Here is a 24,675-nt window from a genome sequence, read left to right as displayed (position 1 = left end):
TATACACCCTCCTTGCTCATAAAGATACACACTATCCATGCCCATACATATACACACCATGCCTGCTCAAAATATATATACACTATCCCTGCCTATAAATGTATACACAATGCGTGCCCATAAGTGTATACACTATCCCTTTCCATAAATCAATACACTATCCATTCCCATTGATTTATACACTATTCCTGCACATAAGTGTAAAATTATCTATGCCCATAAATGTATAAACTATCTATGCCCATAAATGTACACACTATCCCTATACACCATCCCTGCACATAAATCTATACACTATCCCTGCCCATAAATGTATACACTATCAGTGCCCATAAATGTATACATTATCCCTATACACCATCCCATCACATACATTTGTACACCATCCAAGCCCATAAATGTATACACTATTGGCGCCCAAAAATGTATGCACCATACTGCCCACAAAGTAACCACCATCCCTGCCCATAAATGTATACACTATCCATATACACCATCCGTACACATAAATCGATACCCTATCCCTGCCCATAAATGTATACATTATTGTTGCCCATAAATGTATATACCATACTGCCCATAAAATAACCACAATCCCTGCCCATAAATTTAAACACTATCCGCGCCCATACATTTATACACTATCCCCACACGTTGTCAATGAATAATCTATAAAATCTGATAAACATTGTCATGAAATAAATAACTAAATCTGACACACGTTGTCATGATTTAGCTACTAAATCTGACAGACGTTATCGTGAATAAGCTCCTAATTTGACACACGTTTTTATAAATTAGCTACTAAATCTTACACACGTTGTCATACATTAGATACTAAATCTGACATACACTGTGATGAATTAGCTACTAAATCTGACACACGTTGTCATAAATTAGCTACTAAATTTGACATACGTTGTCATAAATTAGCTACTACACCTGACACACGTTGTCATAAATTAGCTACTAAATCTGACACACGTTGTCGTGAATTAGCTACTAAATCTGACACGTTGTCATAAATTAGCTACTAAATGTGACACACATGGTGATGAATTAGCTACTAAATGTGACACACGTTGTGATGGATTAGCTGCTAAATCTGACGCACGTTGTCACAAATTAGCAACTAAACCTGATACACGTTGTCATGAATTAACTATTAAGTCTGACACGTTGTCATGAATTAGCTACTACACCTGACACACGTTGAGATGAATTAGTTACTAAATCTGACACACGTTGTGATGAATTAGCACTAAATCTGATACCCGTTGTCATAAATTAGCTAATAAATCTGATATACATTGCATGATCAGTTATTGATTTTTTATTGAATGAATCTGATTTTAAAGAGACTCTTAATTTTCTGTGAAAAATATGATTGATTTACTAATAAACATTGAAGAGAATACACGTATGTATATGTTTAAACTACATTTTTCACTAATCTCACCCATTACGTGTAAATTCAAGTTTGACTGGTCCTCAGTTCTTGAGAACATTTTGTTGCTAAACCACGTTAAAAACTGAGTGTGAATCGTAGGAAATTTATGGTGCTAAAAAGTAATGTAAATATGGTCGGCTAAAGTCAGTGGCGTACTAAGGGCAAATAGTGCCCGGGGCCAGTGGGATAAATGGCTCCCAGCGCGACGATGATGGCCCAAATGGCTAGAATACGAGTCCAGAAGGGCCAAAGCCGGGTATGGTTAAGGGAAATATCCCCTCCCAAAACAAACCACCTCCCGCCAGCTAGGTTTTATGTGGAGCGCTGTGAGCTCAAGCGGGACCCGGGCCGGAGACCTGGCCGCGAACAATTTTCCTGCAAATTATTGCCTTTCGGTGGTTTTTCCTGGCATCTAAGTTCTGTTATTCACACAATAAAAAGGGGAAAAAATATGAGCTGTTTTGGCTCCCCAAGACCTTTGGCGCCAGGTGCAACCACCCTGTCCACACATATCCCCCTCGCTAGTACACTACTGGTTGCTATGCGACATACATTTATACTGTTGTCTGATAGTAAATACATTTGTGAACATAAAATAACGATATTGTTATTGCCATGCAAAATGGTCGCATAAAGATCGTTTGTTGTTCTTGTTTTTATTGTTGTTGTTGTTGTTGATGATGTTGTGTATTTCTGTTTATGTTTCAAACTCAATACACATATATTTACTGATGCTAATATCGTAGACTTAATTTGTATATCATATAAGTTAGCATTGCCCACGTGTTTGATTCATACCTATGAACAAATCTAGCGACAATTCGTATCACTGGTAATCAATCACAGTGTATGTTGTGCACGATAAACCTTATCTTAGCGCCTGTGACGAGAATCACGTCTCTTCTTCGACCATGAGGTATCTAGGAATCATGTCTTTTTTTTTCTCTCAAATTTAAGCACAAAATAATTGAATTGACCCTTCCTTCAGTTAGAAATATGTGGCATGGTAGCAGGCAGGTAACCACCAATTGGAAATAAAATGAAAAATTTTAATGATGGAAGTAAATATTTACCCTTAAAATTATTGAATTAGGTACTTCAACATTTTTTATTAGAGTTCTGGTGAAGTATCACATCAGACCACTCGCATATGACAACGCTAAAACAACCAAATCGATATTCAATAATACAACGCTAAAACAACCAAATCGATATTCAATAATACAGCTGATGCGCGTCATAGTCAAAAGCGTAATGACACCAAAATAAACAGAATCCAAACTTATCGCGCACTAGTGCAATACATTAACTATTTCTGCATGGAAACATCAACAGCAAAATAAAACAATCGGCTTTCACTAGTAAAAAAACGAGTGCAGGTGCAAACGCAAGGAACTAGTCAAAAAAATGTTGTCCCGAAAGGACAAGCCCTTGTCCCATAAAGACAGCAACGACACAAACCCGAAAGGACAAGCCCTTGTCCCATAAAGATAGCAACGACACAAACCCGAAAGGACAAGCCCTTGTCCCATAGAGATAGCAACGACACAAACCCGAAAGGACAAGCCCTTGTCCCATAAAGATAGCAACGACACAAACCCGAAAGGACAAGCCCTTGTCCCATAGAGATAGCAACGACACAAACCCGAAAGGACAAGCCCTTGTCCCATAAAGATAGCAACGACACAAACCCGAAATAATCCTTTGAAAACTCTAATCGTATGGCCTTTTCCACAATGTAAAACTGCAATGCAGTATGGTAATAAAAATTATATGAATTTATCTTTAGTTATATATATCACAATATACAACAAAAACAGTGATCAAATACACAGTTTGATATTAACTTGAGCTTGCAAAATAGTGGCGTAAACAAACGTTCATCAAATATTGCAATGAACATTGACGAAATTCAAATCGAAATATTATGGGCATCATATCTATGGTTTGTATTTGTTATTAGGGAAGGCTATAGATAGCAACTATTTGACGGACAGGTAACGGAAATGTTGAAGCGGAAGTATCTGTAATACAGCATTTTTGTGACAACATAATGGTTTTAAAATTCTTTAGGAATGCGACGTTATAGAACAACGGATAACATGTATGAAAAAAGAACACGGTGGATCGCGAGAGTGCACTAGAAGGTAATGTGGCGTTTTCTGTGCCAAGGGCTATTTGGGGCTGAGACTTATTATTTTCATTAATTTTGGTAGAATATGAACTGATATGTAGGATAACCCGAGGAAAGTCCAAATTTGTATTTTTGCCCGAAGTTCATATAAAAGGGGATTTGCTTTGTTGTATGCTTGGATGAAATGATAACAGAGGCCGTTCATTCCATGAAGGACAAAAGATAAAATTGCGATTGGAAATCAAAGTCATTAGTGGAACTGACAGTAAAGTACTTGTTTTTACTGAAGTCTTAGTGTTTGGATGAAGCTCTACTTCCAAGGAAGAGTGTGTTACAAATGTGAAGATGTTTAGGAGTATTAGTAGAGAAGTGATAAGTAGTGTACAAAGCTTATAGGCTCCAATGGGGACTCATTTTTAACACACACAAACAAATTATGAGGACCGCATCTAACTTAGGGTATCGTTCGACGAAGAGCTGTGTTCCGTCTAACTAGAATCTCTAGATTCGCTGTACCAGTGATTCAATATCTATCGGAGTATCATATTTGACCACAAAGGCCCGTTACAAATTAACCGTCGATGGATAGAGATGGGGGACGGGAACTTCTAGTGCTGTAGTACAATAACACAAGGGAAGACGATTTTGTTCTTGCACTCCGTATTTCCAACTCGGTCAGCCATTTCTTTTTTCCTTTCCTACTTAAAACGTATGCCAGTTGTATTGAAGGCTAGCTCCGTTTCCCTAACATTTCAAAAGAGTTCGTTCACTTGATAGCATATTTTCCGTTTCCCTAACACTTCAAAAGAGTTCGTTCACTTGATAACATATTTTCCGTTTCCCTAACACTTCAAAAGAGTTCGTTCACTTGATAACATATTTTCCGTTTCCCTAACACTTCAAAAGAGTTCGTTCACTTGATAACATATTTTCCGTTTCCCTAACACTTCAAAAGAGTTCGTTCACTTGATAGCATATTTTCCGTTTCCCTAACACTTCAAAAGAGTTCGTTCACTTGATAACATATTTTCAGAATGTCGATACCTCTTATCGCATTTACGGAAAGCACACATGGACGTAGGTTGAGGGTAACATTCGAATCGTGTTGGATTTTATCATTGATCAAACGATATCTTGGTTCACAGCTGGGACAAGCAGACGATATAAAATGAAGAACATGACTATTATCTTGTAAGATTGTTAAAAGAGGAACACAATAAGCAAGGTCTCGTACAAAAGCCCAATTCGCTTACTCGAGGGTTCACATTGTTCCACCCTTGTAAAAGATACAGAGCAGAATCTATCGTTTATTACTTTCTGAACAGTCTAGGCTGCTTGAGTTGAAGATGAATATAATACCTGCAGTACACAAAGGTCACAAAACCACAGTACTGACAATATGGTACGAATCGTAGAAGGTGATGGGTTATAGGAAAATAAATAATTCTCGTCTGTCCCATTAAGAATTTAGATCTATCCAGCTTGTAAAGTGGTAATCGTGAAGGTTTTATTGAATCGGTTGACTTCCCAAAAAAAATGTTTAAAGTTAAATACCTGAAGATATGTGTTATGATTGGTCGGTTGGTTTTGAGGTCACTTTGATTGTATTATTGGCTGTTGCATGCCAAATAAATAGGACTAAATGTCGTTACCAAAGACAAGCCAACAGCGGTATCGAACCCTCGACTCTTGGATCACGAGTACTACACTACACCATTTGAGTTACTTCGGTTGCCTAAAGATAAAGTTAAATAGGATCAAATTTAAGAGTGCAAACGTTAAGCAATCAAACACTGAAGACCTGAAATGGAAATGAAAATAAACGTCCTTTATAATCAGGAATTGCGGGAGATATATGAAATGTTTTTCGAGAGATATATAAAAACATCTGCAAAACTCTCTTGACAAACCTGATCATTAAACAAAAGAAAATAAAAGAGCCGATCGAATTAGATAAAGGGCCAAACGGACTGTGGAATATGACAGCAATAAGACATAAGACACACTTCTAAGCTTAGTGAAAAAAATATAAGAAAGAAAAAACATAAAATAGATTTTGATAAATGGAAACAACAAATGTATTCTAGGAAATAATTTAAAGGTAAATTTGCATAATAACATCAGATATTCTGTTATGTGTTAGTGGTGTGAATGTTGTCCGAAATTGACGGTTTTCCAAACTATTTCCATTAAATTTTCTAGGAGGATCTTCTTCTGGGCGCAAGCAACGTAAATCCAATCAATCAATCTTCATGAGTCTCTAATGAAAATGATAACTAAGTTGATGAAAATCTGCCTTTAACAAATTTAACTTTTCCGTGTTACACAAAATGGGAGATACAAATATGTTGCCCAGTTACATGCAAAGTTCATTATCAAAAACAGTTACCAAATATTATATGTACGGTAATTGGTGAACAACAAACGGAATATGTTAGTATAACGATCATTGGGACTGATACTCGATTAACGTGGGAGTGCATTGATTACTACGGGAAAATTCGATTGATGGAACTGACTTGTGATTTTCAAATTCAGAAATATTTTCCATTGTATTTAATAGAATTTTATGTTTAAAACATTAAATAGTTTTAACCATAAATCGATTCTATACATTGTATTAGGTTACTGTGTCTAAGGAATGGATACGCTAGCTTGGAACAAAACAGGTGTGCTCAGTCTCTGTATGACTTTTCGCAAATGACATTAGAAACACTATGCAAGATTCATACAGAATGATAACATCAGGGGAATTCATATAACATACATAGATTAAGAAGAAGAGGAGTTGAAAAATCTCCCAACTCAGATTATGAGAGATGAAAAAACATGAAAAGAGTAATTAGAGGAGTTAAAATGTTGAAGTCTAAAAGCTTAATCTGTCGAAGTCTGAGAGATTAAGACTGGGAAATCAGATAGATAAATAACCCTTTTTAGAAGGGGTGGGGGATATTTATTAAAATTATATCAAACGTCGTAGGAGGCAAAGATAGGGAGAATGGACGGCATGTGAATAATTAAATTGGGAAAGTTACATAATTAATCTCATCAAAGTACAATAAATCAGAAATTAGCTACATCTAACTGAACTTGCTTCAAACAAATTCATTATAGAAAAATTAAAGAAAATGTGTATGTTATGGAATAAAAATTGTGACCGGAATTTTTGTTTATTAAATTAAGTGTTATTAACAATAAAAACTGCAAGTCTGTGTGAATGAAGGATAAATAATTGATATTGAAAGTAAATGTATAACACCGAAAGCAGCTTGGTTGCTTATCAAATTACGCGCATATGTGGAAAATCATACTTTTGAATACCTTATCTAATTACTTTTAAGTCGAGTCCATCTGCAATCTACACAAAGGTGGACCTATTGTTGCATTATTAGAACGCAGATCTCGGTCCATGCAGTTTGTTACGGGCAATCAGAATAAAAACAACACAGAGCCTGATCTGGAGACACATTATGCGATGGCATAGTGTTGATGTGTTAACAGTCTTGACCTAGCAGTATGATATAATCCAAATGTTCTAGAATGAATTCACAGCAATTCCAAAATAGTGATTTTGTCCTAAAGTTTATGAGCATTTTGTTATTCTAATGAATAATTGAAATGAATGAATAAATCCTCTCATTTTATAACTGAACACAATTAAAGCTGATTTTACTAAGACTAACGTTTAATACAGAAATATTCAATTCTTTTCATCACTAAAATTATATATAAAAAAAATCTAGAACACAATAACAGAACTATATTTAGGGTAATAGGTTCATTTCCAGAGCATTCTAATTTGGTAAACCATGCCATGTCCTTCATCGCCTTTTTAGCAGCCAAACAATCAGAAGACAGGTAGGTCATATAATTTCCAAGTAAATATGTTTATCAAACAAAATTTTTTCTTAAAGTACAAACCCACTATCATGAACAAAATTAGCCATTTGATATCATGTTTACTAGATTACCTTTACAATGTATAATCATAAACATTAACACACAATATAGGTATACATAAAATGAGTCAGACTCACACTCATAAGGTTGCGAGTTCGATACATACAGATGTCAACTTGAATGAGGTGCTTCTGTGAGTCTTTGAAAAAATCAGTAAACTCCCACTTTCTCGGCATTATATAACCTGTAATGTGTTGGATGTTCTACTAAAAACCAATCAACTTTGATTAAACATGGGATGTAGAAAGATATTACAAAAGATCTTAACTAAGGTTGGTAATGTGTGGAGTTAATGGATATTAATGAGGTCAGTGTGCATCCGATCGACTGAGTTTTTTTTACCACAGTGAATCTCAGTCATTCTTTACTCAGATTTTGATCGAGCTTGGAACATAAGCCCTAATCCTTTCTTATTCCGATTTTAGTTCATTTAGTTAATGAGCAACTTCCACAGATAATTAAGAATCAGTTACATATGATTTTCTGACCTTGCTACCGCTTTAGAGACTAAATTTTCTGTTCAATTTTCATCAGGCATGGAATAAAGATATTTGGTTTAGATAAGTTAGATCCTTGCGGACCAATGAACTGAGTTCTACCACTTTGGATGACAAATTTCTGGTCCAATCTTGATCAACCTTAGAATATGAACTAATATCATGATCTGGAAAGACCGCTCCGGTGGTCTAGTCGTTAGCGCGTCCGCCTCGGATGCGGAAGGTCGTGGGTTCGAACCTCGGCCGAGTCATACCAAAGACTTACAAAAATGGTACTAAGAGCTGCCTCGCTTGGCGCTCAGCATTAAGAGGTTAGTGTTAGGATTGGTCGTCCTGGTGTCAGGACAATGTGATTGGGTAGGACATCATGATACATGTCTGTGGCATGATACCCCAGTGCTAGACATCACTTTAAACTGCCACACTGCAGACATCGTAGCGATATGACTGAAAAATTGTTAAAGCCACGTTAAAAATCCTAATTACACACACACACACACACATGATCTGGAAAACTTTCATATATATATATATATATATATATATATATATATATATATATATATATATATATATATATATATATATATATATATGTAAAGACCGAGATCCACTTGTATTCAGGTCATCATGCGTCTGGTTGACCGGTATTCCGGAACTTGTCGCCTCATAACAGGATCCCCAAATCGGCCCATTATGTACTCTGTCTCTCGCTTGGTCGATGCACGATACATTTAATAGCAATGTGGATATAGTGTCATGTGGCAACGACCATTTCATATTTTTGTTTTGAGTTTTGAAAGTTTCTTTATGTTCACTACATCCGTGTATGATTTTTAGTATCCAGTTTAAGTACAAGTCATACAAGTCACGCAATCGTTCAGTACCGACTGTTTCAGTAATAGTTGTAATCTTGTTGAATTTGATTTCATATACCTTTAAATGGTGATTATTTACATTTTTTTCTTTCCTCTTATGTTCAGAATACTTGGTATGGGCATTGCATACATACAGAGAAATATATACGGCAAAATCAATGCTAAAATACCTGGATATTTTTGGACGACGTCAGCCTTAAGGTGTGATCCAATACAAAAATGAGTGAAAGCCGCGCCCTGTAGTGTCAAAATGAGAACTACTCGTGTTTTTAAAAGAAAATTCGCGCTGACTAAATACTTGTTATTGTAGACTCGACGTCCTCTTGTCTTGACCCAGTTTAGTACCTGGTAACCATTGTAAAAGTCAGTTGCGAAAGTAATGTTCGTCTGGAGATGTTTTTGATGACATTTAAGATGAAGAGCATTAAAGAATGAGTATTGAATTGATATGGTTAAAATATATTAGTTTTACATTGTGGAACAAAACTTAATATTTATTTTAATTTGAGTACATGAGCCTGCCTAACCACATTGACCTTCACTTTAATTCTACTTGTAAACTTGATACATATTGCTGAATAAGCAGGACACTTTTAAGCAAGGACATTACATTTTAAGAGCTTTCTTTCAAACAATAAAGCACGCCCACATCTCAAAAATCTTGTATCTGCGCATGATGAAGTTTAAAGGTAACATGTGTTTATTGACATATTTATTACTTTGACATTATTAATCTTTCACCAGTGATAATTCCATCAAAACCGTCAAGTGCCGATAAAATACTGCAATGATTTTAATATTGTACATAATCGACCAAACTTTTTATATTGCATATAATTGACCAAATGTTTTAATGAGCTGTTGTGTTGTGCTTAGACCTACCGGATTTACAAGATAAACTGATACCGGTTAAATTAGCTATCATTCAAATTATTAAAAGACAAAATGTTTGCATCCCATGTGACCAAAGACTGAATTTGATGTAAGTTTTAAATTAGTTTTGTTTGTATATTCAATTCCAATAAAGTTAACAAAAGATATTATGAGTGTCTTTATGAACGAAATTTGATTACCCAAAAATTATTGCAGGGTACTTGTATTACAAACTCGCTGAAATCATAAATTACAGGAATCAAAAGCATTTGCACACAGCTGTCAAAGTTAGAGCTCTGGAACACTCCACGCAGTGGTCAGTACCCATTGTTGCTAAGGTGACCATTTCATTTCGAGGTAGGTATATAAATCCGTTGGTGCACAAATCAATTGCCGATTCGTGGAAACAAAAGTCACCATTCTTACTTTTTATTATAGAATAATATTTTGTGTACTATAATAAATAACAAGTGCATTCTACAGTGGTCTGCAGTTTTCACTGTTTTCTTAGTATAGTTAAGCAATCCCGTAAAGTCTGCCTAATGGTGAATGATTAACTAATTATTAAAACATAATTATAATAAATATATATTGTCCAATAACGACAAGTCTTACGAAAAACTACAAGATCAACTGTCAGGATTAAAAAAAATTACAAACTTTGGAACGAACCCGACACTGATAGAATGGACCAGCTGTGGCAGTAACGAGTTCTTAATGTCATTTGTATGGACCGAATCCAAAATAGACAGACTTTGTTATCGACCGACTCCGAAATGTGTCAAGAGATTATAGGCCGAGATGTCTAGTCACCGCGACCGGTATCGAGTGCACGTTTTTGATAGGATTATGGCGAAACTTGGTAGTTGACTTATATCATCAATACTTTATATTTGTACCATTAAAATGATATCTATTCGTATTTATGAAGAGAATTGGCATCATATTCGATATGCTTGTAATCACACTTGCACCTGTAATCATTGTCAGAGTGTTTATACAGCTAGTTATATAGTCGTACCATCAATGCGCTAAATGAGTTTAATTACGAGTAAGATCAAATTAGTGTATAGGTTAATATTGCATCTGATTTACTGAACTTGTTAAAACTCTGTAGACCAAGGTAAGATCACATTTTGCTCAAAGCTGGAAACTATGTTTGTATCATCATGGTCATTCACGTGATCTGTGTAACCATGTACAAATCAATCTACTCTCCAACCGATTTCTGAGAAAGTTTTGAAGCTTCAATTGATGTCGTCAGTAACAATATAAATATGCTAGCATTATGGGGGATTATAACACTGATTTACTTGTATCTTCTACGTCTGCAAATGTATTTAATTTAATGGCAAGATATAGTCTACGAAAAGTAATTACAAATCCTAAACGAGTTACTTCTACTATCGAAACCTTGCTTCATCCAGTCTTTGTAAGCAGTGGTACAAATATAATTCACACAGGCATCTAATAAATTGATAGAAAAGTCAGTGATAATGATAGTCTTAAAAAAGCAATCAGCGTTAACGTACACCTACCTCAAGTGGCCTACGTGCGTAGTGTTTGGATTTACAACAAAGCTGATTTTAACAAACTGAACACTCTGATAACAGTAATTAACTGGGCAGATATGTTGTCAAGAAAAGAAGCGATGTTGATTTGGTAATTTATATATTATGTGTTAATTTATATATTATGTCTTAATTTATATATTATGTGTTAATTTATATATTATGTCTTAATTTATATATTCACACTCAGACTATTCAAATTCTCTAGGTTGTGTATTCCTTGTAAAACTGTAACAATTCGCCTAACAGATAGACCGTGGTTTGATTGCCAGTTTAGAAAAAAGATAAGGCAAAGTGATAAAGCACGCAAATTTGAAATCAATCGTGGTAGGCCATTGAACTGGAAAAAATACAAACAAAATCAGGAATAAAAGTAAACAACATGAAATAATGTACTAAAATCCAATATATAAATAATATTGATGTGCATCTTTCAGACTCTGAAAGAAATGCTCCTAAAACATTTTGGAAAATTACAAAATCCTTTTTAAATGAGATAAATACTTCGAATTATGTTTCACCACTTATATAGACAAGAAATAATGCTTCGGTTCGCATCTATGATGAAAAAGAAAGGCGCAATAATTAAATGATTATTTTACCTCGTTTAAACTATTGATGATAATGACGTTCCTCTCCTTACCTTTTGGAAAAGATGCTCTGATACTCTAAACGAAATTGCTATTACTGAAAAAGCAAGGAAAAGATATTATTAATTCCATTTCTGTCAATCAAGAGACTGGGCCTGATGACGTAAGTCAAAGAATGCTAAACGGCTTTAGTGAAACAATAGCTGCACCACTAGCAATGCTTTTTAATAGATCATTGTAGGAAAATAAACTTCCAGATAAATGGAAACTTGCTCACATTCTTTACATTTCTAAAAACGTGATCTACAGGTGATCCTCACGAGATTACCAAATATAGACCAATCTCTTTACTTGGCGGTGTCGCAAAAATTTGTGAAGGATGCATGTTTAAACAAGTATATAAATTAGTTTTGCTCATAAAGTCTTTATAAAAGTATCATTTATGATTCCTTCTTGGTCACTGCACTGTTTTTTTAAATAAAATAAACTTATTGCAATGTATTATAGCATTTGCAGTTCATTAGAACAATCTCTACATTCTTGTGTGGGATTTTAAGATCTATTCAAAAGCTTTTGATGAGGTCTGGCCCAGAGATTAATTATTTATATTGAAGGAATATGGTGTTCAGGTAATCTGAAGGAAAAAAGGTTTGAAAGTTATTTAAGTAGCAGAGAACAAACGGATGTTACGCACGATTCTTTTTCATGGGGAAATATTTATAAATGATGGTGTGTCTCAAGGACCCGTGCTTAGGCCCCTCTTGTTTTTAATCTATATGAACGATATTGCCCATGGTATGAGCTCTCTATTTCGTCTTTGTGCAGATGATTAATCTCTGCATTCATCTCCTTGCTGTGCTGAAATAGAGCTTGTCATAAATAATGATATTATAAAACTGCATAACTGGTCCAGGAAATGACTCTTAAAGCTTAATCCAGATAACACAATGGCTATAGTTTCACGAACAAAAACGGAACAAATAATACTGAACTTGTTTTTGAAAATATCGAACTTAAATATCTGGATTCTCATCGCCATCGTGGATTATTACTTTCATCAAATACCAAATAGACTTGTTACATTGATATTATTTTTAAGAATAGCATCATCTCGAATAACAAATCTACTACAGCCAAATTACAAACTAAGAAAACAAATTTTATGAAAATGTACATAACTTATGTCAGGCCTAATTTTGGAATATGCCAGTGAAGTCTGGGACGGATGCTCGTTGATCGATTCAGACAAATTGGAAAAACTACAGCACACAGCGGCAATAATAGTTAAAGGACTTCCAAAATACACTAGTAGGAAATCTCTCTATTTAGAAACAGGGTGGGAAAGTCTTCAATTTAGAAGGAAAATAAAATTAATAACACTCTACAACATTAAAACGAACTAAACTCTAGACTATATCATTGAATTATTCCGTCTCCCATTGTCTGAACAAACAAATTATAACCATCGACGTTCAAACAATATGGCCATGTTCAGTTTCAGGCTAAATTGTGTCAAATCATCTTTTATACCTTAATCAGTATCTTTGTGGAACAATCTCGAACAGGATACTTAACGTATTATGTCTTACAGTGCTTTGAAAAAGTGTTTATGTTTTAAAAAATCGTATCTTGCAAAATGCCAAGTCTTATTAATCGATCACTGGATATTATCCATTTAAGATTACGATACATTGTAAGTTCATTAAAATCTGATCTCTACCGTGTTCAACTTGCTGAAACTCCTTTCTTTCTGCTGTGGGATCGAAACCATAATGCACGTTTTCATGTTGTGTCCCACGCAAAGGAGACAACGAACTGAGTTGTGAAATTTACATTCAATGTCATATGCAACTATTATCTTGGATTTGGGATAGGGTGATGTAAATGTAAAAACATTGAATTTTCGTCATGTATGCAAATATATAACAGCTACTGGACGATTTCAATAACTTACTCAAATCATGATTACTGTCGTTGTCTGTCTGTCTCTCTCTCTCTCTCCAATCATTTTTCATTATTTCGTTGTCATGTTGAATATGTTGCTTACTTGTATCATGTAGGGAAAATGTTTAATTTAAGTTGTTAGAACTTGTGCCCAATCCAATTGTATCCTGTTGTGACAATAAAATATGTTCAAACACAATATATGCACTAGCTGATATACGTATTGTGTTAAAGAGGTGATCATGCGTTGGATTGGCTGAGATGTTTTACTTTTATACAAGCTTTATTTTTCACCCAGTTTTGATAGAACTTGTTTGACAAGTACATTTGAACATTTTTAACTGAGTTTGATTACGAGTTTATGTCTTTATATTTGGAAACGTTTTGCATCAGATTTTGATAAAAGAGGTGAAATTCACAATTACATGAAGGTCTGAAGGTTACTTTGGTTTGTATTCTTACAGTCCTACCTTAACGTGCCTAATTAACTAGCAAACTGTAATGTAATGTAAGCCACGTTAATAGAAGGGTACAGTACCAATCGTTGTATGCATGTTGCAAGGTGTAGTTCCACTTGTCGTGTGCGTGTAGTAGGGTGCAGTACCCTTTGCAGCATCCATGTAGAAGGATGTAGTACCAATTGCTGGTTGAATATAGTAGTGTGTAGTACCACCTGTTGTATTCATGTGGTAGGGTGTACAACCACATAATGTATGGATGTACAAAAGTGCAGAACCACATGATTTGCGTGTAGTAAAGTTTAGTACCACTAGTATGCATTTAATAGGGTGTAGTACCACTTGTTGTATGCATGCAGTAGGGTGTAGTAACACTTGCTGTATGCATATATGAGGATGTAGTACCACTTGTTTTATATAGTAGGGTGTAGTACCAATTGTCGCATGAAATTAGTAAGGTGCAGTACCAATTGCTGTGTATGTATAGTAGGTACATAGTGTAAAGAGTATCGATAATGTGATGGGGTGAAACGATCCCACACCTATTATGGTGCTAAGTTATGATTATCTAGGAGATGATCGACCACAGTTTTATTGTCCAGATCGAGCAAATAATACAATAAAGTATGAAATTATTGGATGCTATAACAGATATCTGAGCAAATATACAGACTAAAACAACACGTGTCCCCCTATGTAAAATATAAAATATAACAATTTAATCAATTATGTAAACAAAATGAAATTTAACAAGACATTTGAATTATACACTTTCTTTTAGAAATAGAATTTCATTTTTTTTGCGAAATGCAATAAGTCGTTCTTCAAAACCGATTAAACAAATTTCATCATAGAATCGAATGAATGATTGAACTCAAATTGCCGATAGGCCAGCATAACCTGGTTGCTTCCGGTCTTTTCAAATCACTTTTGGTGACAGGTCTGTGTTGCCTTATCTCTCTCTCTCTCTCTCTCTCTCTCTCTCTCTCTCTCCAACCTCTTCGGGTTATCAACCATAATTTGATTTTATTTGTAGTCTGTACTCCTTCCCACTGTGTAGCACAGGTATGGAGCTATGTCGTCCCTTTATACCTTTGAATACTCGATCTTTCTATTCAGCCGAGTCTTACTTTCTTCCGAGTCTCACAAATTCTTCCTGACATCTATCTCTTGGACGATTTATTTAAAGAGAAAATTTACATGTTAATTTATTTGAAGTTTCTCAGTCTTCCCTTCCGGCAGAAAAATATAACATTCAATATCGCCTGGACCCCCACCCCAATTTAGCTTAGCCAATAAGGATTAACTTCCTCTAACCGCCAGAATTTTAACCCTCCCATCGAAGTCGGAATAATTCTTTCTAGTCCGCATTTATTAATAATTAGTCTGGAAATATCATTTCAAGACTTATTTCAAATGACCCAAGATTTCCCAAAAGTTGCCTCTGGCTTGTCTCAACTTTGTTTTAACCCTACGTTACCATTTTTGTCTGAACGTTACCCTATCGGTTCATAATTAAAATTCATTCATATCTCTCCCCCCGCCAACAAGATAGATTAACCATCAATAGCTACCTATTTATTGAGAGCCTAGCCCATACGCCAACCTTAATGGTTACGTGCTATGCAGACCACTGCAAAATGTACTATGACAATACACATATAACAAATTTGCTCTATTACAATAGCGTACGCATTACTAGTTTCAGAATGTATACTTTTTATAATTTGCAATATATAAAAAACCTAATTAGCTTATTTATATATAACAAAAATATTCTCAGACGTTCACGAAGTGCAAATTGTCAAACAGAGCAAGCAGTCGACGCTGAGATGCACATCGAAAGTAAAGCCTAGCTATGTACAATAAAACCAAGATCAGTTTACATCATAGCAAAATAAAGAAAACTGTAGACTCTCTAAACCTAGGAAATGATTCTCGTAACTAGATCCACCTGTGGGGAAAATCAGCGGAATACATTTTCCAGTCATTCTGAACCCTGTACAAAACTCGGGAGCGGAACGTATGCTCGTAAACTATGAAAAATATCTTCCTCCCGGATTTAGCATAAAGCAAGATTTCGGGGGAATATTAACCAAGCAGACATGGTAAGAAATCTGCTTAACATATGCATTTTAATGCAGAGGCAAATAACTTACAGATCTGTAATGGCTGCATAATATAGAAAATCGATACAGTTAGAATAGATTGCCTGAGGATGGTCCATATAGGTACTATCTTTAAATTTACAATAAATATGTCTGTTTAAAACCGCACACACGTACTGGATTTCTCTGAATGTCCGAATACAGGACTAGCAAGCCCGTTTGCTAGTCTTCTGGCAAAGAAAAACCGTCCGTCTGTTCGTCTTCTTCAAATAAAACCCTTTACAGTTTGTAAAGATTGGAAGGTACCGTTAACATCGTTCTAATGTACATGAACGTTTAAATGCTACCACTACAATATATAAGCGTGAATCCTTTCACAAACTGCTATTTATGGAACAGATAGTAGGTTAGTTAGACATTTAGCTAACTATTGCCTTTCTGAAACAAAACCAAATAACAAATACAACTAGGTTATTTGGTAAACCCAAAGAAGATAACAGGCATCACTCCGGCAAAGAGATGGCGAAAAATGTATAATCATAAAACTTGTACTTATTTGTTTTATGTTTTAAGTAGAAAATCACACCATGCACAAAAAATCCTTATTAAAAATTAGTAAAGACCTTTTTCCACGAAATGGATGTGCATATCCTGTGTAAACAAAACTGCTAAACCGAACATATAAAGCTTTTAGCGATACAGACTATGTAAAAACAGCAACTATTAACATTAAAAAACATTACAATCTAACAAAAACTTGTTATCAATACGCTCTAATATTCTCCATCTACCGGGACACGGCTAAACATCAGTTGAAAATTATAAACTTGCATCGCTGTGAAGGTGTCCCTCACTTTTGGCGACGGATTACACCGGCAGGTGTCTCATTTAAACTAGCTGATACGAATCATATAGTGGAAATATATACAGTAAGTGCGAGCGTTTAAATTTAAACAGGGATCTAACACTTACTATTTACAAAAAAAGAAATGAGGAATATACACAAAAAGTCTTGAACCCATACAGGAGAGATTAACACAAGAACCTGATAAAAACAGTTAACAAGAAAGGTATCATTAAAGAGGTTTTTTATTTTTATATCCATGCTAGGTTTACTGCACTTGAGCTAAAGGATCAGCACTTGGGCTAGTGATTTACATTTTTATTTTTGTCTTGCCTTATGCCTATAGGAGTATATTCGTGTGATGCGCTAGTGATTTACATTTTTATTTTTGTCTTGCCTTATGCCTATAGGAGTATATTCGTGTGATGCGCTAGTGATTTACATTTTTATTTTTGTCTTGCATTATGCCTATAGGAGTATATTCGTGTGATGCGCTAGTGATTTACATTTTTATTTTGGTCTTGGCTTATGCTTTATAGGAGTACGTTTATGTGATGTGCTAGTGCTCTAGGAATTTAGGATTTGTAACTTTAGTATTGACCTGGGTTCATGTGTAAATGTTATACTACGACATAATTGTAAAATAATATGCACTTATTCGCACAAAGTTCATAATATAAATGAAACGGAGCAATACGTAATGACATTAAATGCGGTATTGTTCTGACCTGGCGGTAATCAATAACTTGTGTAGTGTTACAAATCCTAGGTCAACTCGATTAATAGCTGATAGTAAAAGTGATTTGGCATACCGTTTTAGTCTGTTATAAATGACACTTGGTATACCTTGAGAGTTTTGGATTCTATAAACAACATGAATACAAACATAAGGATATAATTAGATTTTCTTCAGGAAAAGACCCATCCAAATCTTTCAAGGTTTATCTCACATCGACCTCGATTGTTCTGTGAACTATGAAAGGTAAATGTGTACAATAGAAGGTACAACTAGTGGCCTAGTATGGCATTTCATGGAGACTAACAGAAACTTTATGAATAAAAGCATATACCATGTATTTATATTTGCTCATAACGGTACCTAAAATGGTTTGTACCCCAATTGTAATCAGGTCATAATTTTAGCTGCCGATGTTTCTTACGCCATGGGCATGTTGGTCTATAGATTTTCCTGCCTGATGACCAAGCTATTTCAGGATGTAAACATAAGTCAAAAAACGTACTTGTAAGTTATGCCCACTTACAGTGGAATCTCCACGTGAATCAGCGACACAAACCCTAATCAATAAGTCAATACTATCAGATATAGAGAATACCTATAAAGCCGGCCACACACGTACTTGAAAGTAGTGTATGGAACGCGCATGCCACAATTGAAATCATGTATAAGCGCTGGCTTCAAAACCCTTCAAACAAAAACACACTTGTCTCACGGTGTGTACAAGGGACGGATTCGACATCATTAGGACAGGATATTGAGAAAATGGCATCGTCACAGCTTGTCTTCTTTGTGAATGGCATTAAGGTAAGAATAGATTTTACCGCCATCAGATTCTTATTTGGATCCAGTTTCATATGCGGAATGAATTCCCAACGGATCCGAACGTTTTTAGCTGTTGTTTCGATTATTCCTTTTTTTTGTTTGCTTTCTTTTCTTTTTCACTCGTATGAAATATAAAACGATGATCCAGATCTGCTGTTGCATAATGTTCCAGCTGACCAGAATCTATGCACTTTGTTAGAATTTATCAGGAGAACGAATAATGTAGACTTTGAACGATGGGCGAATTATTCGACGGCATACCAGGATCTATGTTGTTTGGAATTAGGTTCAGCTTGGAGGCGAATACATTAGGCATGTACCGAAAGCGCAAAAGAAAAACATGTAAATATAAATATAGGAAGACATAAGAGATTTTAAAAATGAATGAAAAACAAAATATTAGAGAGACAGACAAGAAATTCCACTTATTATCCTGCTACAGGTTTCATGCCACACTGCCGTACAATATATCAGAATTAGGGGATGGGTCGTACCTAGCAAAATAATGGAAATCTGTTCGTCCAACCTTTACTAAAGCCTATATATTTTTGTTACTCCAGTTTGAGGTGGTCGGCATTTGGCTGTGGTGAAGGACACACAGGTTGCTATAATTTCTATGACACCCATCTCTGGATTGTATTTGTCCAGCGTGGGTATGTAAAAATGCTTGCCGGCATCTCCCCACGGGTTGGTGGTTTTCCCCGGGGTGTTCCACAGGGTTCATCCTCCACCTATAGACCTTTTTCAGGAAGTCGAATCTGGGTTTTTCCACTCCAATATATAACGCATGCACAATCAACGTAGGGCAACTTTTAAGCAATTGTCATTAACATAGTGTATGTTCATGAAGATAGTTTCAAACAAATTTGTAAAGGTTTGATACCTGTAGCCCCCTTCACAGAAATAGTGTGTTTAAAAATCATGAGTACATAGTTCAGTAACCTGCCAAAAAACAGAAAAGTAGATATGAGCACAAAAAGCATCAGGGAGGACCAGAGCAGCGGGCAGGATTTGTGGACACTATGAAAAATTATCCAAATAGGTCCCAGTGAATCACAAATTGAAACAACAGTGGACCCCCCTGGCCGTTGTGGTCCCGATGAATTTGTCCTACTCTGTCTGCGGTCCTGGAAAGGACTTACAAAGTTGTATGATTCATGTCTGAAAGGAAAGTGGTGGCTGGATGATTTTCGCTGGTGACCAGAATTACAATTTGTACGAATCTACGTGTATTTAGATGACTCTTCAAGACTATATACTCGCGAAAACATGAAAAAATCTCTTTGTTGTTGCATCTCATCTCAATCTCAATATCTACTCCAGAAACTTCAAAAAGTTCAAAACACAGCTGCTTGGATCATACTTAGAGTACCACGATCAGAGCACACCTCCCCGCTGTTCTGTACCCTACACAGGCTATCCATTCGATCCAGAATCAAACACAAAATTTGTTCTCTGTGCTACGTTTCACTGTCGAACTCTAGTCCAACCTACCTATCAGACCTCACCCATGTGTACACACCAGCAAGATACTTACGCTCCACTTCTGACAATCGTATACTCATTATTCCCACTATGAAAACAAAGTCATATGGACAGCGTTCTTTTGCATACCAGGGCCCAGCAACGTGGAATGAATTGCCCACTGAACTTAGACACAAAGACACAGTGGTCCCATTCAAGAGATCTCTTAAAACTCACTTATTTTGACTGCAAGAACAAACTTAAAGACCTAATAATGTTTCCTACATTAAATATTTTCAGCATGTTTTTTATGTTTTCTAATTTTATAGTGTTTGTTTTTGTAATCATATCATTATATACGTTTTTTATCTTATATGTGTTGTCTAATGTTGTAAAGCGCTTAGAGCTTCTAACGATTAGGCGCTATACAAAGTCCTCATTATTATTATTATTATTATTATTATTATCTAGGGCTAGGCTGATTTGTGGGAAAGTCTGAAACCCCTGGTCTGTTTCTTCTATTCTTTCTTATATTTTCTCTTTCTGTGTTCCTATCGAGGCCTTTTCTATATAAACTACCTTCAGTTTGATCCATATTGTTCGGGTAAATTTAAGGGTTCCTCGAGTGACTGTTCTGTAGCGATTGATTTTGAGTCTCGAGATTTTATTTTAGAATCGAGTATTCTGCCTCTACGTAGACTTTTGGTTCATATGTAATATGTACGGACAGTTGCAGCTTCCGTCATGTGTGTTGTGGTGTTGCAGGTCTAGTTTTCAGTTGATCGAGTGACATTTGTCTTTCCTTTTCTTTTTTTGGCGGGTCCTGTGATGATGTGGATTACAATATGTTTAATACTTTGCTGTTTGGAAATTTAAATTGTTATATATATATATATATATATATATATATATATATATATATATATATATATATATATATATATATATATATATATATATGAATAATCAAGGCACTTTTGTTCATGCACTTCTTTTCTCCAAGTTCTATATTCTTCTTTTCTCAACCGCTCCGGTGGCCTAGTGGTTAGAGCGTCCGCCTCGGATGCGGGAGGTCGTGGGTTCGATCCCCGGCCGAGTCATACCATAGACTTTAAAAATGGTACTAACAGCTGCCTCGCTTGGCGTTCAGCATTAAGAGGTTAGTGTTAGGACTGGTCGGCCTGGTGTCAGGATAATGTGACTGGGTGGGACATCATGCTACATGTCTGCGGCATGATGCCCCAGTGCTAGACATCACTATAAACTGCCACATTGCAGACATCGTAGCGATATGACTGAAAAATTGTTAAAGCTACGTTAAAAATCAAAATCACACATCTTCTTTTCTCTCCTGCGTGAAAAAGCGTCCGTATTGTCCGACAACCTTCCATATACCTTGTACAAACGACGGCTTATATTTGCTCATACAAGTCTCTTAGATAAAGACCTGTTGCAATCACATTTTTGCAGGCTAGCTTATCTCTAAGCGTGATGGTCTAACGATTTTTTACTATAAGCAAACAAGACACTAGAGAGGCTCTCACGTCATGAATAATGTAATTTGTCGGAATGCAAACATGATTTAATAAAAAGAAAAACAATTGTAAATTCTGCCCACTGGCACAGGTATCTCCACGCCCACTATGATTCAGTATAGCGTGTAGCGTTATGTAGCGTTTTTTGATATCGATTAACATCGGTAAGACGAAAGGGCTAAAATACTGGCACGTGGACATTCAAAGAGTGTTTGGAGTACGCATGTCACGTGTAATAGTGAAATAAAAACTCGCGTCTCTCAGATTTATGCAAGAGTCTGATGTTGGCACTATATAAACAAGAGGTAGAGAAAATGTCTTCGTCAGAGCTTGTCTTCTTTGTGAATGGCATTAAGGTAAGGTTACACTGTGGTCATTATCATCTCATATAGATCCAGTTTTATATATGGAATGCAATACCAGTGGATATGACTTTAAAATTATTTTTTTTATTTCTCCACTTATGCAAACACATAAATCGACCCGAATAGAAACGTATACAGTATGCAAGTGAATAAGTTTGATCCAACTGACATCTGTATAGATCCCGATATGTTATCCAATAATCAGATCTAGGTCAATGCAATTTGTTAGAATTGATTACTTTGATACTTAACATAGACCTGGATCTGCCAGCACATCGCGTGACAGCAAATAAGGTCTATAATGTTTGCAGCAGAACTCGAAAAAGAAAAGAAAGAACTATACATATGAAAATGCAGGAAAACTGGGGGATGGTTACACAGACAAACAACACAAGAATGAAGAGACATTCAGTTGTACTCACAAATTCCACGTATAACTAACACAGCTGTACATTTGATGACGTACGACTTTGGAATCTAATGTAGAAGGGGTGGGTGGAGCCTATCAAAACACAATGAAAATATTTATGTCCGATCTTTACTAAATCCTACATAAATTAGTTACCATTGTTTGAAGTGGTCGGCATGGGCGTCGTATGACCATGTTGCACTAATGTATCAGGCACTCATCTCCGGATTTATCTACAACTATCAATAGTCCTACAATGAAAGACCTCGGCCTTGATATTTATGATTTGGGCGTCGAGGTCTTACTGTCTGAATAACGGCGTTATGTAGTGTGTTTTGATTTCGACTAACATCGTAACAGCGGTCAAATTGCCAGGAATATCTCACACACTATGCAGCCCATAACGACGCTTTTCTACAAATTAAAGTCATAAGTTCTAGTCAGACTTTACTTACTGTGATGTAATGTTTTTAATAAATTCATATTTTCACACAAACAAATGGGCCTGTTTTCAACTTTCCTTGGCCTACATTTCACTTAGCTGGAATGCGATGGAAGCCGAGAATGCCGAAGTCGAATTAAGTTGAAGTATCCTTTTTTAACGAAACGAATAAAAATATATTGATAATGATACTGAATAAAAGTGTTCAGATAGCTTCGTTTCGTTCACGATTCTTATCATCCTTTAACCGATTTTGGTATTCCCGGCTTCCATCGCATTCCAGCCAACTGAAATATAGGCTAACGAATCTTGAAAACATGTCCATTTGCTTGAGTGGGAATTTAAATTTATTAGGAACAAGACATCAGAATAAGTAAAGCCTGACTAAAACATTACAACTTTAATGAATTTTGAATAATGTTGTTGTTATAGGTTTTAACGCCATTTTTCAGCACAAGATAGGCTATAAATGGCGGCTAGTATCATCGGTGGAGGAAGAACCCGGGAAAACCTAAGAGAGGATCACATACCCACGAGAAGCTATCTGCAATCTTTCTCACATACCCACATTAACTGAGCCCGAGACTCGAACCCACGTAGACTGAGGTGAAATGGCAGTGATCCGTAACGGTGACCACTCAGCCACTTGGGGCCCTGAGTTATATAGTTGAAGAGCGTCTACTAACTAATCTAAAATGCACAAACCTGTTTCAACTTAGCTATTTACAACTCCTTCCGAATATAATTGATTGCGTGTTATCTCACAGAACATCAAACATGCGAATGCTGATTAAAAGTGGGGTAGCACAAAAAAAAACAGCATAGAATAAATGTATTTTACAACAACAAAAAAAGCGAAGTTAGGCATAAATTTAGTATACGGCAAATATTTGGTTTGGGAAATAGCTACTAAGGTTAAAGGGCTTTAAGTAGTAAAGAGATTTTTTTTTCTTTCTCTCTTTTGTGCATTAATTGCACGAAGTTAGGAATATTAATTAGTGACGAATTCACTGTACCTTTTCCGGTCCTTCTGTAATCTCACCACAGGTAGACACGCTTACTCTAAGGCACATTTATTTTCTAAAAAGTAGGTCAATGGTAGGATGTTATATATATAGCGGTTAAAAATCAGTATGTACAAGGCGATGTCGATATTCAGTACACGCCATAATCGCAAAGTCGCTTTCGAAAGAATGACAGAGTTTGAAAAACTACGAGGCGCTGTAGCGGACAAAAGCTGGTAGAGTCAAAATGTTGCGGTTGAAATCTTAATGTCATATGTTCAGAATTCCAATTTTACTTGTTGTATAAAAATGCTTGTCCTTAAAAAGTTCCATTTTCTAGGTAGAGATTTTCGATTGTTTCTGTTGAATTAAACAGTGGTGGTTTGAAAGTTATATTTTCTATGTTGAGGTTTTAGATGGTGTCGTTTGAATTACACGGCGGTGGTTGAAATTTCAATGTCATACGTCTAGAATGTCTAATTGAGGTATTGGTTCAAAGGGTTTATGTTGATAGTTCTATTTCAATGTTGAGTTTATAGATTGTATCTGTTTAATTGCACAGCGGTGGTCGGATATTTTATTGTGCTA

At 35.6% G+C, this 24,675-nt stretch overlaps 1 protein-coding gene across 2 annotated transcripts in view; it reads left to right on the top strand.

The window, feature by feature from the left end:
• Positions 1 to 18,693: 18,693 nt before the first annotated feature.
• The window catches only part of LOC149791928 (xanthine dehydrogenase/oxidase-like), a 69,071-nt gene continuing 63,089 nt past the window's right edge, over positions 18,694 to 24,675 (top strand). Inside the window, exon 1 of one of the 2 annotated variants that reach the window (XM_089970446.1) lies at positions 18,694 to 18,850. In XM_089970446.1, the coding sequence (XP_089826572.1) occupies positions 18,707 to 18,850 (144 nt within the window). In that variant the 5' untranslated portion in view covers positions 18,694 to 18,706. Of the gene's footprint in view, positions 18,851 to 22,132; positions 22,224 to 24,675 lie in introns of those variants that run through there. The other variant, XM_089970448.1, reaches the window with a different exon arrangement.

Source organism: Sinohyriopsis cumingii, chromosome 9 (genome assembly GCF_028554795.1).
Source record: "Sinohyriopsis cumingii isolate HCF-2022 chromosome 9, ASM2855479v2, whole genome shotgun sequence".
In the NCBI taxonomy this organism is placed as follows: Eukaryota; Metazoa; Mollusca; class Bivalvia; order Unionida; family Unionidae; genus Sinohyriopsis; species Sinohyriopsis cumingii.
Note: the sequence above shows the minus strand (reverse complement) of the source record. Positions and strands in the feature narration are given on the sequence as shown.